The sequence below is a fragment of the Gekko japonicus genome, unplaced genomic scaffold, assembly GCF_001447785.1.
Source record: "Gekko japonicus isolate JY-2015 unplaced genomic scaffold, Gekko_japonicus_V1.1 scaffold3037, whole genome shotgun sequence".
In the NCBI taxonomy this organism is placed as follows: domain Eukaryota; kingdom Metazoa; phylum Chordata; class Lepidosauria; order Squamata; family Gekkonidae; genus Gekko; species Gekko japonicus.
In genome coordinates this window covers 101,371-114,361 of record NW_015165916.1, presented here as the reverse complement: position 1 = coordinate 114,361, position 12,991 = coordinate 101,371, and the positions used below count along the sequence as shown (strand labels likewise).

Here is a 12,991-nt window from a genome sequence, read left to right as displayed (position 1 = left end):
GGCATGCTGATTCTTCTCTGGATCAAAACATGAGGCAGAAATCAAACAGCCACTTTCCCTTTCCATGGCACTGTGAATTTTTTTCCTCTACCAATGTACAGTCTTCCTTGAGCAGGGGCTGAATTCCTAAGGCGTTACCACCACCATCCACACAGAGAGGCCTTGCTTTCTAGGGAACTATAGACTCAAAGTGATTCCCGTAAACACTCTAAGAGAGGAACAATCAGAAAAGGAATCGAAAACAGAAGTGACAAGGAACAAGGAGTCCTCTCATTCCAAACGTACAGTGAGTGGCCCTCTCTTAATCCCTATAAACCCAAAGCAAAGGGAACAAGCTGCAGTTCGCAGAAGAAAGTATTAAGGGGGGGGGGATCCACCAAGATTAGAGGGGGAAACCATATACAGAAAAACAAAATCAGTCATTTCCGGGGGGGGGGGGGGGGGGGCGTCCCAACCAAACCTGGAACAAGGAACACAAGCTGAACTCAAGCCGAGTGAGCTCATCACACGGGCCTCTGGATTAGCTTCTGTACACAACTCAACAAGAAGCCAAAACGGAAGACTTTGCCAGTGCAGCGCAGAGGCTAAAAGCTGGCGCCATCAACCAGGAAATCACCGGTTTGAATTTCACTGCTGGCATGAACTTGCTAGGTGGCTTTCAACAAGCCCACCCCGGCCCAGCTATTTGGGAATAAAGAATCCCAAACTACTTCACAGGGGTGGCATGAAGATCACTGGTGTGACGCTCTTTGAAACACTCTAAATGGCTGTTGGTGGTGGAAAGTGTTATTAAGTCGCAGCCGGCCTACAGCAACCCCACAGGGTCTTCAAGGCAAGAGACGTTCAGAGGTGGTTGTCATCGCTTGTCTATGGCTTCGGTCACACACACGAAATAATTCACTTTCAATCCACTTTCACACTGGATTTTTACTGTGAGAACTGGCAAAATCCAGCTGGAAAGTGCACCGAAGGTGGACTGAAAGTGAATTATTTCGTGTGTGTGACCGCAGACTCTGTGCAGCAACCCTGGACTTCGTTGGTGGTCTCCCATCCAAGGACTGACCAGGACTGACTCTGCTTAGTGTTTGAGATCCGATGAGATCGGGCTAGCCTGGGCCGTCCAGGTCAGGGCTCTAAAAGGTTGCATATTTCATTTTGGCCAGTTATCGCCACTATGCTAGATCCCACACAGAGAAACTACCACTTAATTGATCAGAAGAGCTTTCTTTCTGGGATGCAGTTGTTTCTCAGCATCAATCTATCTAGTTTAGTGATCCCCGGCATGGCACCTGGGGAGACACAGCAGCTGCCAAGGTGTTCCTTGAGGCCTCCTTGCTTTTTGAGTCTTGGGGATAAATTCCAAAAGGTCTTGAATGGAATGGGGGAGGGGGAGCTCTGGGCCCCTCCTTACCAGCTGGCTGACTAGCAAACCACTGAGTTTATCCCAGGCATGGGCTCAACTTGGCCACAGACGAAGACACTCTTTTGCCTCTGGACTTGGAAACTTCTCCCTGTAGCCGCGTAGCACACCCCTCTTCCCAATCTGGAAAAGGGACTAAAACAACATCTCCACCAATGCAATGAGCCGACGTTGGCTTTCCTCTAACTCCTCGCTGCAGAAGACACTTCAGAAGAGCCCCAGGAAGCACTGCCTTTGTGTCTGTAGGGGAACTCCCATTCGGAACCAGTCACTTCTGCCCTAGGAGGACCCTTGGCCTGGAACTGCTCAACATCTGCAGAACCTCCCAGCACTGGACATGCCCTTTGACAGCCATTTCTCTGATGGTGCCGACTACTCTTTCTCAGAATTCCAAAGGTCCTTGCAGATACATTGGCTCCCCCAACCCAATCTATTTATCACATTTTTATCCTGCCTTTTCTCCAATGAGTTCAGGGTGATGCTCGGTTCTCTTCTCCTCCTTTGGTTTTTTCTTTCATAGCAACTTTGGGAAGTAGGGTAGGCTGAGAGCAAGTGAGCGGCCCAAGGTCATGCAGAAAGCTATTCAAGAGCACATGTCATGTGGACTGCCTGGATTTGAACCCAGATCTCCCAGGGCCCAAGTTCAACCATCTGGCCTCTGAACCACGATGCTTCTCAAGGACTTGTTTCAAGTCTATGGCTGTCTTCCTAGCTATACTCAGTGTCTGCTTCTGTTTGTTTTGTTCTTTGGACAAGAAGTAATTTTTTTTAAAAAAACGGCACTTACCTGAGATTGTCTTAACAAGTCACTGTCGTTTTCGTTGTCCTTGCTAGAAGATAAAGAAACAGTTCGCATTAACAAAGTTCGAGTCCAGTGGCACCTTTAAGACCAACAAAGTTTTATTCAAGGCATGAGTTTCGTGTGCAAGCACACTTCCTCAAATACATTGAAGTGGAAGTTAACAGTTCATATATATAGACAGATGCCTCTACATAGGTGAACAGCAAATTAGCATGCAAATTAATGGACATGTTTTGACACATGTAAAGGCCAAACATCAAGAAAAAGCTAAGCACATATGGTCACCAGATCACCATTTGTTTTGGATTTAACAGGGGGAACAGTGTAGTAATAAATATTAAAACACTGTCGGAGCCCAGTGATCCCCAACAAGGAGCTCCCGGGCACCCACCAATTAGTTTTCTGATGCCCACAAAGCAAAGAGCCAGTCTGGGTTTTCTTCCACTTCAGTGAAGTGGATGTTCCTTCAGAAGGGTCCAGGATACCATACTTGATCTTAGCCAGAAGGCTGAATATGGTCATTGACCGTAAATAAATTAACTAACTAACTAAGAAGGGTCCAGGAAGGGTCACGTCTGTGTGTTCACAGAGCACCTATTCAGAAATAGCTGTTGCTCGGAAGGATGCTCGGCTAGGAACTCCTCAATGTTTTACTTCAATGTTTTATGACTGGCCCCGTCCCCCCATAATTTTGCGATTTCTAAGCAAGTCACCTGTCTTCCGAAAGCACCTCCATGTCATCTTGTCCTCTTCTGTCCAGAGGCCTCACAGAGCCAAAACTTTCCATCATCTATAAAACATCAAATATTCAAGACCGTTGTTAAAATTTCACATGTGATGTCTTCTCAATCTAGACTTTGTCGGAAAGATTGTGGAGAGGTAGGCACGTATGCACACTGCTGGTGGCAATACACAAAAATTAGACAATTTTGGGTGGATGTACTGAATCAAATATGCTCAGTCTCAGGTTACTGTGTTCCTTTCACACCTGAAGTCCTGTTCTTGAATTACTGGCCTGAACCTACAATTCCTAAAATTAGAAAAGATCTAATCTTCACTTTACTGATGGCAGCGAAAACAGCTATTGCACTCAATTGGAAAAATAAGCCAGCTCTGACATTATGGCATTGTAAAATCTGGGAACAATTTGTGATGGAAAAAATATCAACTCAAATATAACATTATGACCCACACTCTCCATGCTTTAATTTCATTGAAAAATGGTCTACAGCACTGGAATATTTGGTTTAACAAGTGGTTATTCCAACAGAGCTTAAAGCTCTCAATTTACTGCACCTATAGACAAGTACAGGCATCAAGAAAACAGCATTGCTGCCACTATTAGACTAATATCCTACTGTCTTTAACAGTAACAGTATGATAAAATATAATTTACCTTTTCCTTTGTAGATATTCTTAATGTAGATGCTTAAATCAAAAGCACTATGTATGTTGACAATTACGGTGTATTCTATTTTTACTTCTCTGTTTGTTTAATTGAACGTTTTATTGATTGATTGTGATTTGTCTTAGACTTGTATGTAAACCGCCCAGAGACACTTCGGGGTCAGGGCGGTATATAAGCTGAATGTATAAATAAATAAAATAAATTTGAAAATCTTAATGTTTTTTGGGGGGAAACTTTTGTTTTTCTGTCTCATGAAAAAAAAAGCATATCGCAGCACGCAAGCTTTGCAATAGATTTAGTGAAACTCAAACAACACAAAGGGCAGTTGTTGTTGTTCAGTCGCACAGTCGAGTCCGACTCTTCTCGACCCCATGGACCAGCTCCCGCCAGGCCCTCCTGTCTTCCGCCGTCCTCTGAAGTTGGCTCAATTTCATGTTCGTTGCATCGATGACACTGTCTAACCATCTCATACTTTGCTGTCCCCGTCTTCTTTGACCTTCAATCTTTCCCAGCATCAGGGCAGAAGTACAGATAAAAGGGGCATATATGGCAACGTGTCCGGGGCGGCACTAGCATGGTGCAATGACCGCTTCCACAATGCCCCACCAAAGAAGAGAAAGGTTGGCTCTTTAACGGGAGCGGGTTGGGGAGCTAAAAGTTAATGTGAACACAAAGGTTGCCACATACAAATCTACTTGTAGATATGATGCAAAAACCTCACAGGTAACCCTTCTCAAAAGTCTCCTCTCCTCGCCACGCCACGCCACGCCACGCCAACAACAACTTTCTACAGGCCTCAGCATCTTCTGCTGCACCAACTTTCCCCTCAGTCTCCTGGAAAGTCAGTTATTCATTTCATCCCTCTCCTACCCCACAACTCTCACACAGTTTCCAGAAACGATCCTTGTAGGCCAATACCCTTTCCCTCCTTTAGCCCTTCAGTGTAAGCCTTCGCTCCCTTTAGGTTTCCTTATCTCTGACAAGAGAATAAGTTTCTTTCTTGAGCTGCCCGAGAGCCAAACGTTCACAAGGAACCCGGTTTCCCAAGTTCCAGTTTGGCAACCCGATAACCAGATACCTTCTCATCCTTTCTGCCCTCCTCTGAAGTTCTTATTTGCATGGCGTAAGCAAGTCCCCTGGAGTTTATGTGTGTAGTGGCTTAGGAAATAAGCAGGGCCTCAAGATCTGAATAGCGTAACATTTGGTACAAAAGCTAAGCTTACAACTGTCCTGTTTATAAAGGGGGGGGGAGTGTTAGAACATACAACTGTTGACCCTAACCAAAAAGAAAAAGAAAAAAAAAACCCAGAGGAAACATTCTACCAGCAGTTAACCCACAGACCAAAAAAAAAAAGTCAGGTGTTCAAAAATTTGTGGGGTTCCATGAACGGTGCTGCACTGCATCCAACCCCGTTCCCTCCCTGCATCCTATCCATCAGCAGGCGCAGAAATGTGTTTCTGTGCAGCGTGAGGCATCAGTGATGCCTGAGCCTGCAGAAGGAAGACCCTGAGGTTGTGTCAGCAATGTTCACACCTCGCTGCTACGGATGGCCAGCTTCCGCTGTGAAGGTCAAAGAGGGATTTCGAGCAAGCCGCGGTGAAGAACTGACAAGCTGGAGAGCTTTGGCCTGCCTTCTGACTGTTCCCATGCCTGCCATTCGCTGACGCGAGTTGAGGCAAGTGACATTATCGCCAAACACGGTAGGTCAAGTCAGTCTCCCTTTTCCTCAGAGAGCGCACAATTAAGCTGCCTCAAGCTGTCAGACATGGGGACTGTCACGTGTGAGGAGTACTTCACTGTCCACACTGGAATCTTTCTAGCCTTATAAATAGCCACAGGACTGACTGCCCAACCCGTCTCCAGCTCTCCCTCCCTCCTCATCCTAGGTTCTTTGTACCTGCCATTGTCCCTGGCACTGCATCAGGGACCACTGACAATCAAAAGCCTCCGCATTTCTTTTTAAAAAACAAACTTTAAAAAGAAGAGCAGAGGAGGAATGACAGTACAGCCTACCCACTGATGGGCCAGATACAAACAGCCACAGAATTTGCCATGTATCAGCACGAGGTAGTAGCTGCTGTTACCTGGAGAACAAAAGAGGGGTGGAACTGCACTCGCTTGGACAATCCACTGCAGAGCAGGGCATTGCGGGGTTATATAATACGGTATTGGAGCTATGCCGAAAAAGAGACGAGAGAGAACTCTCCGTGCAATGGAAGGGTTCAAAATTAAGTCTGCCCCAGGCCTGAATAGCCCTGAATAACCCAATCTCGTCAGATCTTGTAAGCTAAGCAGGGTCGGCCCTGGTTGGTACTTGGATGGGAGACCACCAAGGAAGTCCAGGGTCACTAGGGAGAGGCAGGCAATGGCAAACCACCTCGGCTCATCTTTTGCCTTGAAAACCCCATGGTCCTAGGGTTGCCGTGAGTCGGCTGTGACTAGATGGCGCATAGTAGTAGTAATAATAACCAGGGCTATTTTTGGGCAGGAACGCACAGGAATGGAATTCCGGCTGGCTCCTGAGTTGGCCACGCCCAGCAGGAACTCATTAGCATAATAGGCCACACCCAACAGCAGAAACTCATTAGGATTGGCTACATTAGGGGTGTGTGGCCTAACATGCAAAGGAGTTCCTGCTACAAAAAAAGGCCCTGGGTTTTGACAACAAACAAGGTAAACAGAATAAGAAGCAAAAGGTTGGTGTGGCTGGATGGCCACACTTCTGGTAACATGTGGGTGTGGCCTAATATGCTAATGCGTGGTGCTGTCCGGGGTGTGGCCCAATATGCTAATGAGTTTCTGCTATCGGGTGTGGCCCATTATGCTAATGAGTTCCTGCTGGGCTTTTTCTACAAAAAAAGCCCTGATAATAATAATAATAATTAAATGGCCAGGGTTCAGTCCTAGTGGGCCAGGGGGCTTGACCAGCCAGCATCCCACCAGGGTGACAGTTTCACCACGCCCATCGTTCACTAAGGGACAAATGTCATAGGGTGATCCTATTTGCTGCTGTCTTACAGTGACTTTTTGGGTTTTGCCGCTAGCCAGTGACTCAGACCAGCCATTTGCCATGATCAGGGGCATGAAGCCGAACACACGAAACTGCTTTGTACTGAATTAGGCCAGCTGTCTACTCAGACCGGCAACGGCTCTCCAGGGTCTCAAGTGGCGCTCTTTCACATCACCTGCCACCCGATCCTTTCAGCTGGAGACGCTGGGGATTGAACCTGGGGCCTCCTGTGCGCCAAGCAGATGCTCTACCACTGAGCCACATCCCCTCCCAAGATGGAGGCCAAGAGCGCTACCTCCCAAGTCTCCAAGGAACAAATCTGGAAACTACACTAGCCAAGCCAGAGTGGTGTTCGGATTAGGGTGCCACTCTCAGATCTGAGAGACCAACGTTCAAATCCCCAGTGAGCCACTCTGTCTCCACTCACCTGGCTCACTTGGTGGTTCTCAGGATAACATGGGGACGGGAGAATCAGGCATGCTGCCTTGAGGAAGGGTGGGATGAGAATGTTCTGGATTCCTTACCAGAGGGCTATCCTGGTTGTCATTAAGCTCAGAAAGTTTCGTGCTGGATTTCTGTCGCTTTGGTTTGCTCCTTTCTCCAATGTACCCGGAGCTGCTCTCTTGCAATTTTTCAACGTCTTGCGCGGTCAGCATACATTCCTCGATGCTGCTGAAGCCAGAAGGAATGTTCTCTTTATTGACGACCTCCCTTTGTAGAAAGAAATTGCAGAGTTATGGACCGTTTCAGCAAGTTCGTGAAAGCAAAGTCAGGAGTTCCTCGAGGGGGAAAGCCCTCCTTGGATTCAGAGCTAGTTTACTTGCATTATAAATCTGTATTCTACTGGTACTGACCTTTAGGTAGCTACAAGTCTACCTGCAGTGTAATTTAAAGGCAGATGACAACCTGTTAAAATTTCTCTGGGGACAGATCAATGAAATGGGCGCATGAGACTGCCATAAAATTAGCACCAGCAGTTACATTGACTGCAAGGAACTCGACGCATGATGGGCTATCTTAGCTTCTGGAAACCCAATGACCAGGTATTAACCACCTTACCAGGTATCAGGAACACTCAATGTGATGTAGTGGTCAGAGTATCAAGCTATGCCCTGGGAAATCTAGGTTCAAACACGATACTTGCTCCGAGATCAATGAAATGGGCGCATGAGACTGCCATAAAATTAGCACCAGCAGTTACATTGACTGCAAGGAACTCGACGCATGATGGGCTATCTTAGCTTCTGGAAACCCAATGGCCAGGTATTAACTATCTTACGAGGTATCAGGAACACTCAATGTGATGCAGTGGTCAGAGTATCAAGCTATGTCCTGGGAAATCTAGGTTCAACCACGATACTTGCTCCATGACCTTGGGCCAGGCGCTCTCTCTCTCTCTGCCTAACCTACCTCCCAGGGTTGTTGAGAGGATAAAACTGGGAATTGAGAATTGGGGACATCATCCTAAACTCCTTGAAGAGGGATGGGAAAAGTAAGTACTAGACGGAAGATGTTTGTGTACAAAGGAAAACTTAACATCTGGATGTACTTCACTTAAAAAAAAAAAAGATATGTTTGTTCTGTTCAAACAAATTGCCAGGTTAGTGTTTTTGTCTGTCATTAGCACAACAGGAAAAAAGGGGATTTGTTTGACTGGAATTTCCCTCTCAAAGCTTGTTTCTAATTTGTATGGATTATTATTACTTTACCGCATAATCTATTATGTAATCAGACGCCGCATATGCATGGACTAATTCATCAACTACAATATCAAGGAAAATCTTTGCCACAAATCCTCTGGGTTACTAACTGCCTAGGAGCCAAACACCGCCACCCAAACAGGAGGGGAAAGTATGGGTCAAGTCTTCCGTTATGTCTGCGAATTACTTTGTAGGACAAAAAGCTCTGCTTATAGCAGCAATTAAAAGAGAATTAGTTTTCAGCACACTGGAAAGCAAAACAGGGCACAGCTCCAAGTTTTGCCAGACTTGTTATATATATACATATATAAAGAATTGTGATTATTTTCTCTCTCTCTACACACACACACACAGAGAGAGAGAGAGAGAGAGAGAGAGAAAGTAATCACAATTCTTTAGTCCCAAACTTATTTTTCTGGGGATGGCAAGACACAGACAAAGAGTAAACATTAAACATGAACATTAAACAAGACATTACACCACCACGCAAATGAACTAGGGTCTAGGGATCATGCTGCAGGATCTGTCCTTTCTCCCACCTTGTGTATACATCCCCCCCCCACACCCCTTCCTCTATCCAGGTTCAATCATCACATGGAAACAGTGACAACCTGATTGATGCAGACCTTGAATCGGGGCAGACACAACATTCTCTGCGGTCAGGAGACTGGGAGCACCTTGAGGGTTCGCACACTCCTTCCCCTCTCCCCGTCTCCCTTTCACAACTGAATCCCCCCTACCAGGCCGCGTGCAGCATTACGAGAAACCAAGGTTAATGCTAACCATGATTAGTTTCAACCCTGTCTGCAAAGATGTTTCGAACCCTGGTTGCAAACTGTGGTTGGAGTGGACCATGGATGCCATATCAACATCAACACAGAAGTGGCACTAAACCATGGTTAGCTCTGAAAAAGGACAGGAATGGAGAACCCATGCAGAAGAAAGAAAAGAAAGGGGAAGAATGCGTATCTCCAGACATTAAGTGCTCATCCCTACAGCGTCTGGTGGCTGCCCTCATCCACTCTTCACTGTCACTACAGGAAGCGCATTGTCGTGGATTTTTCAACCTTTGGTCACCTGCCACTGTGCCAGCCTCTTGGGTTCATCCATCTTCACTGGGCTGATTCATACACTATGGGCGCTTTCACACATGCTAAATAACACAGTTTCAAACCACTTCAGCAGCCGTTTACAAGTGGATTTTGCCATTTCACGCAGTAAAATACAGTGCAACGTGCACTGAAAGTGGACTGAAAGTACGTTATTTAGTGTGTGTGAAAGCACCCTACCTAACAGCCACAAGTTTTCTATTTTTGTGTTATTCATTTTTATTTAAAACATTTATATGCTGCTTTTCCACCTAAACATCGAGGCAATAAAATGTTTTAAAAAGTACAGGAATAAGCACATAAAGTGCTTCATCCGACTGTCTTACAGGCTACCTGCAGTTACCACCATGCAAAAACATGATGTGTAAGGCTATCAGATGCAATTAATTTACCCACAAGTTCCACATCAGTTTCCACAGTAGGGGAAAAAACGCCCTTCTGTGCAGGAATTTAGTAACCTGCAAAGTGAGCCTTGCTGAGCTTCAAATGTGCAACGCATCAACCTGACCCAGCAGCAGTGGCCTCCAGCGGGTGGTGTTGATTGTGGCAGAACACCATGTAATTTGCTAAGTCAGTTCCAAAGGACAGCTTCCTATCCTGCTTTCATGCATGTCTGATTTTATATGAAAAATATTAGACAAATCAAACACTGAGCGATAACAAATATACGACAAAACAAACAGCAGCGGCCTTATTCAGCAGGCAACAGAGGCAGCTGCCCTGGGCCCTATGCTTGGGGGGGGGGGGTGGGGTTGCCCAAAGAAGGGGGGGGAGCAGAAAAGCAGAGCAGGTCTCTACTGCTGCTTGCAACTGCTCTATCTGGGGCTTGGGGATTTCGATAGTAACTGGGGCTCCTTCCCACCTTGCACAGGATGAGGGCCTCTCCTTATTTGACCCCGTCGTGCATGGGGGGGGCGTGGTAGTGATTCAGGGGCCCCATCCGGACTTTTGCCCAGGACCCTAGATTTACTAAGACCTGAAGAGAGGATCCAAATCTGACTTCCTGCAAAACTGGATCTATCTGCACATCATAGCTGAAAGCAGAGAATAAAGTCAATCAGGGATTCATTACACGGTACGTAACAGGCTAACTTACACAGGGGTTTCTCATATGTTATCCCTAATGCAGACAGTAAGAGGGAAAACAGACTCCAGCAAAATGAGAGACTCGAGACATAACGTGAGGTGCCATGTGATGGGTTCCACTTTAGATCTACGCCAGAGGGGCAGCCGTGTTCCCGTGCAGCCCCCCCACACACACACATAAAAAGGTTATTTATTATGGTTGAAGTTTCGTGAGCTGGAACCCGTTTGGTCGGGCTCATCAAAGGCTGCAAAGCTAAAGAATCAACTTCTCCGAAAGGCACACTCACCACACTTCTCCACAATGGTTTTTGAAGCCATGTTACTCCCCCACTTTAAGTAACTGGGCAAATCTGCAGAATCGGGGATTCCGACAGTCTTGCCATTTACTGAAACGTGGGCTCCGGCAGTAAGAGAACTGGGGCTTGAGGGTCGAAGTGAGGAAGCCGCAAAAGGGCAGGCCTGCGATTCAGCGAGAAGGCAGTGGCAGGGGGAGGCGCAGAGAACGTCGCTGCAGTGCTATATGCTAACAAACACGTCCGCCAGACCGGCTCTGACCTACTTACCCAGGAAGCCCCAGTCACCACCCAGAGACCAGAATGAGAAACACCATTTCAGACACATATGGGGGTTTGGAACCCACCCACCACTCCTTCCCAAAGGGGCAATCAACTTTCCTTCTCCTTTAATTCGCTTTTTAAAAAATCATTTTATTTTCTGTATCGTTGGTATAGTCCTCCTGTCAACACGGGGAAAAAATTAAGCATTTCAACTATTCGGCCTTGTGACGGCGTTACTTTGTGGTACCAAGGAAAATATAAAGCTGTCGTGCACCCAGTCCGAACACTGGTCTATCTAGCCAAGGACTGTCTCTTCCGGTTAGCAGCAGCTTTCCTATAAATCAGACCCGGTTCCCAGCTCAGCTACTGGGGTCTCCTTTCGGCTGCAGATGCCACGGACTGAGACTGTGACCGTCTAACGTGCCAAACCATGGGCTCTGCTCCTGAGCAGCAGCTCCTCTTCCATCCCCTCTTGCCGGCACGGAAATGCAGGGAACCGGATGCAACTGTGCCATCTAATCCCCGAACAATTGCAAGGGCTGGAATGTTACTTTTGGTGGATTTAACACAGCGGGCCTCCAGTTACTGGAGACACACGTGCAAATTGATACCGATGTTGAATCAGCTGATCTGTACGGGCAGTCCTTGTTTTGAATACAGAATTACAGTCCGTGCTCGCTGCCCGTTTTTGTTTTGGCGGGGGGGGGGGGGGGGATCCAACCGTCTTCCTGGCAGCTGTCCTCCAGCCTAACAAGCCTTCCTCCAGATTCAGTGGCTCTTCGTCCAGCGGAAGAAACTCTTAATTTGGAGAGAGGATTCTCAAACTGGAGGAGGGCTTCAAACTTGAGCCAAAAGGAAAGGTGGGGTATCAATGTTTTAATTAATTAATAAGTAAACTTTGCTCAGTGAAATGGCAGGACAGGGGTAAGGGTCCATTCCACTGTTATAGATCAGGTGGAGATGGCAGACTGTCGGGGTCCCCACCCTTGAGGAACGGCCTGCTTGAGATGGTCCTATGCTTCTGCCATTCCATAAACTATGTAAAACAGAATTGTTCAGAAAGGCACGTGTATAAAAGGAACACGACTCAACAGTACTGCTGTATATAGTATATATTATCTCTTTGCTGTATTATGTTGCTCTCACTGCTTTGTTTTTTGCAATTTCGTTTTCTGCACTGTTTAACGCTCTATGCGTCGTTTCATATTGCTGTAATCCTAGTCCTATTACATTGCGTATTAGGTGTCTCCTCCTATTGAATAAATTGAACTACGCTGGGGGATCTGCCTTGAGTTATCACTGAGAAAAGCAGACTGTAAACAAAGTAACAAAGTAACAAAAACTTAATAAAACAGCATTTGACTCTAGGGTTGCGGTGCTCATCTCCGTTTCAAAGCCAAAGAGCCAGCGCTGTCCGAAGACATTTCCGTGGTCATGTGGCCGGCATGACTAAACTCCAAGGCGCACGGAACGCTGTTACCTTCCCACCAAAGTGGTACCTATTTATCTACTTGCAGTTTCTTGCTTTTGAACTGCTAGGTTGGCAGGAGCTGGAACTAGAGACGGGAGCTCACTCCGTCATGCGGCACACTCAAAGAGCTATATAAATGCCAAGTATTGTTGTTGTTATAGATTGCCACAGTGGTCAGTATTTCAGCTCTAAGGCGGTTTACAATAACGACAATTAAACAAACAAATTCAAATTTAACACCAAAATCCAAAAAAACAACCTGCAAAAGCTTAGCCAAACAGCAGCCCGCAGCAGGTCCATCAAACAGAGCACCAAAGCAAGCACAGAGACCGTCACAAAACCTGACTGATGGAACCGATGAAACTAAATTTTGCCCTCCCCTGAAAAAAGAGAGGAGGAACTGCCCCTGCTGAACCTCACACCAGAC

The 12,991-nt window shown here is 46.5% G+C and overlaps 1 protein-coding gene across 1 annotated transcript in view; it reads right to left on the bottom strand.

The window, feature by feature from the left end:
• FAM13A (family with sequence similarity 13 member A) overlaps positions 1-12,991 on the bottom strand; it is an 89,400-nt gene that overhangs the window by 47,640 nt on the left and 28,769 nt on the right. Inside the window, exons 6-8 of the mRNA XM_015411409.1 lie at positions 7,166-7,352; positions 2,936-3,012; positions 2,208-2,250 (exon numbers count right to left, since the gene is read on the bottom strand). Of these exons, the coding sequence (XP_015266895.1) occupies positions 2,208-2,250; positions 2,936-3,012; positions 7,166-7,352 (307 nt within the window). The remainder of the gene's footprint in view (positions 1-2,207; positions 2,251-2,935; positions 3,013-7,165; positions 7,353-12,991) is intronic.